This window comes from Sus scrofa, chromosome X (genome assembly GCF_054392235.1).
Source record: "Sus scrofa isolate SSC_HxYL_T2T_F1_AM1 chromosome X, Sscrofa_HxYL_maternal_Yorkshire_Landrace_v2.0, whole genome shotgun sequence".
In the NCBI taxonomy this organism is placed as follows: Eukaryota; Metazoa; Chordata; class Mammalia; order Artiodactyla; family Suidae; genus Sus; species Sus scrofa.
In genome coordinates this window covers 50364467-50367545 of record NC_139401.1, presented here as the reverse complement: position 1 = coordinate 50367545, position 3079 = coordinate 50364467, and the positions used below count along the sequence as shown (strand labels likewise).

Sequence of the window (3079 nt, the reverse complement as noted above, 5' to 3'; positions counted from 1 at the left end):
GTGAGAGTTTGATGTGGGGCTCAGAACTCTCACTCCTGTAGGTGAGTCTCTGTTAACCAGTTAGTTTCCAGTCTACAGGGCTTCCTACCCCGGAGGTATGGGGCCCCTCCTACCTCTTGATGTGGTCTCCTCTTTTTCTTCTGGAGTAGGATATCTTTTTAAGGTTTCCAGTCCATTTGGATGGAAATTGCTCAGCCTTTAGTTGTGAATTTTGTTGTTTTTAGGAGAGAAGTTGAGCTCCAGTCCTTCTATCCCACCATCTTAATCCCATCCTCTCTGGGGGCTTTACTCTTAACAGCTTGAACCTGCAGCCCTTCTTTTCCTCCTTCCTGCTTAGCCTAGTTTTGCTTGCTCACAGAATCCTGTAGCAGATGCGTCACACCAGCTCTTTAGTACAGAATGGCTGTGCTGGGACACAGTGGACCGAGAGCAGCGCAGGACACTACAATCAACATGGTGGCAGCCGGCTATCGGTACCTGAAGGTTATAGATGAGACCATGGCCCAGCTGCATGATCTGAAGAATCAGAACCTGGCCAAGAAGTCAGAGGTGAATGACAAGATCCACGAGATGGAGGAGATTCGTAAGAAACTGGGGGGGGGGGGTGGCGTCAACAAGTGAGTGTGTTCAGGCCTAGGCTTGGGGGAAGTACACAGTACAGGCAGCCTGCTAGATTTGAGTCTCTCCTGTCTCCCTGGATCTTCTTAGGGAAATGACCCATTTACAGAAGGAAGTGACAGCCATTGAGACCAAGCTTGAACAGAAGCGCAGTGACCGCCACAACCTGCTACAGGCCTGCAAGATGCAGGACATCAAGTTGCCACTGTCTAAAGGCACCATGGATGATATTAGTCAGGAAGAGGTGAGTGTCATGGCTGGTGGTGGGGGTAGGCTGCGAACAACATAACAAGGGATGGGGGATGAAGGTAGCCAGGGAGGGCAGGTAAGAGAAGGATGGTGGGCGGGGTGGTGAGGGACAAAAGGAGAGGCACAGGGGAGATGAGGCAGGGTGAGGCTGTGAGGGCCGGATGGGGTGAAAGGTAGTGTAGCCTTGGTGTGAGAGGGAAGTTGAATTGGGGTAGGGCTGTGTGTCAGTGGGTGGTGAGGGAGGTAAGCCCAGAGACGAGGAAATCATTAGCCTTAGGGACTTGAGCTAAGTTAATTCCAGCAGGTGATGGCTATTGGTAGGAGTGGGAATTGAGGGACATTAGCCAAGAGGAAAGGAAGACGGAAGCTGAGGGCCCTGAGGGCTGGTGGTTTAGCTGTAGTGAGTGAAGTTGGCCAGGAGAGGGTTGGGTAAGGGACATCAGCAATGCAGAGGTGACCAAACTTAGTTAGGGGAAAGGTAGCAACACCAGCCAATAGAAGAGCCAAGGCATTTTATCCACTGGAAGTGAAGCTTGGTAGCAAGGAGGTGGGAATGTTAACTGAGAGGAGGTTTGCGGACATCTTGTCCTTAACTTGAACATGTATCTCAGTCCCACATCTTTCTCCCTCCTTTCTTTCCAAATAGCATTTCTGTTTAATTCAGTAAAATCTTTCAAACACTGGCAGTGTGCCAGGCGTCATGGTAGCATGTGCTATAAGTGCTCCTAATGCTAAGCACAGCCCTGCCAGGCAGGCATTAGCCCATAGTACAGATGAGGGTTCGTGTGTCTAAACGACGCTTCTGGTGTCGAGACCCGATGGTGTGGCTTGCCCATGGTCACACCGTTAGTCAGCGGTAGAGCCCAGTTTTGAACTTGGGTCTTTGTGCCTTCAAAGCTGCTCTTCCTTCTGCCACAAGTGCTTTCTAATAAGGTGCTTCTCAAAGACATAGAAGGATGCGGAAGAGCCCCCAGCCCCCTCTATTGGAGCACTCTCATGGCCAGTCGGCTCCATTCGACTCTCCCTCTCGCCATTGCAGGGTAGCTCCCAGGGGGAGGATTCAGTGAGTGGCTCCCAACGAACCTCCAATATCTACGCACGAGAGGCCCTCATCGAGATTGACTATGGTGACCTGTGTGAGGATCTGAAGGTAAGATCTTCCCAGCTGTCCATCAAGGGTCAGCCCATCTAGGGGTCCTGTGGAGTTAGACCATGGCTGGAAAGAGGGGCGAACTGGCAAGGGAGGGTGGGTGGAATTGTGCTCCAGGGTCTCCCCCCATGTGCACACACAGGCACAGGCACGTCTTTCACCCCCACCCCCAGTTGTCCCTGTCCCTGCCTGCTGCCGGCCTTCTCCTTCCACTTGTATACGCTCTCAGCCCAGATACACGGAGAAAGGGCTCCTGTACAGTGAACAGCTAGACCTCGAGTGTTCCTTAGGGCTCTGTCCCGGGTGGCATGCTTTCCTTCTCACGTGGCATTCTCTCATCCTGAGTGTCTCTTCCACTCCCCTGTCTTCAGCTGCCATCTCTGTGCTATTCTGGCACACATCTCAGACCCCAGCCTTCCTCCCCAAATCTGCCTCCTCTCCTCAGTGCCAGCCACAGGTTCAAACCAGAAATCTATGCCCGGTCCTTGACTCCCTCTCCCACTGTGCATATTCACTGAATTACCAAGCCCTGTTGACTCTCCCTCCTAAATATCTATTGAATCCGACTTTATTCGGTTTCCACTGTGTCTCTAGTGCAGGCTGCTTTCACCTCTCACATGGGCTATTGCAGGAGCCTCTTAAATAGTTTCGGGTGCTTTCCAACCCATCATTATAGTCATGGGAACTTGATTTTTTTCAAACTTTTTATTATGGAAATTTTCAAACACATACAGAAGTAGAGAGAATGATATAATGAAGTGAACCCTGGGTACCTACCCATCACCTATCTTCAACAATTGGCCACATATGGTTAATCTCATTTTTTTTTTACCATTCCCTCTCCCCATTGGCATTCCAGATATTATTTCATTCATAATTATCTCAGTATATAACTCTAGAATAAAAAGACTACCCAAAAATAATACTAATAACTCATTAATATCATTTAATAGTCATTAAATGTTCCAATTTCCATAAAAGTCACATCAATCTTTTCTTTTTCCAGTTTTTGTATTTAATCAGGATTCATATGACATCAGTATGTTACAATGTTATAATTGG

At 49.1% G+C, this 3079-nt stretch overlaps 1 protein-coding gene across 1 annotated transcript; it reads left to right on the top strand.

The window, feature by feature from the left end:
- Positions 1-687: 687 nt before the first annotated feature.
- LOC106506967 (structural maintenance of chromosomes protein 1A-like) lies at positions 688-2100 on the top strand. Its single transcript, XM_013986161.3, has 2 exons — positions 688-862; positions 1907-2100. Exons 1-2 carry the CDS (start codon positions 713-715, stop codon positions 2057-2059), a joined length of 303 nt encoding a protein of 100 aa, XP_013841615.1. The 5' UTR covers positions 688-712; the 3' UTR covers positions 2060-2100.
- The last annotated feature ends 979 nt before the right edge of the window (positions 2101-3079 follow it).

What these genes read in the sequence shown, in the direction of transcription:
- LOC106506967 (XM_013986161.3), top strand. Translation starts at nt 713, where the DNA reads ATGACCCATTTACAGAAGGAAGTGACAGCCATTGAGACCAAGCTTGAA. An exon ending in ATGATATTAGTCAGGAAGAG is followed by an intron (nt 863 to 1,906) that starts GTGAGTGTCATG and finishes TCGCCATTGCAG; the next exon opens with GGTAGCTCCCAGGGGGAGGA.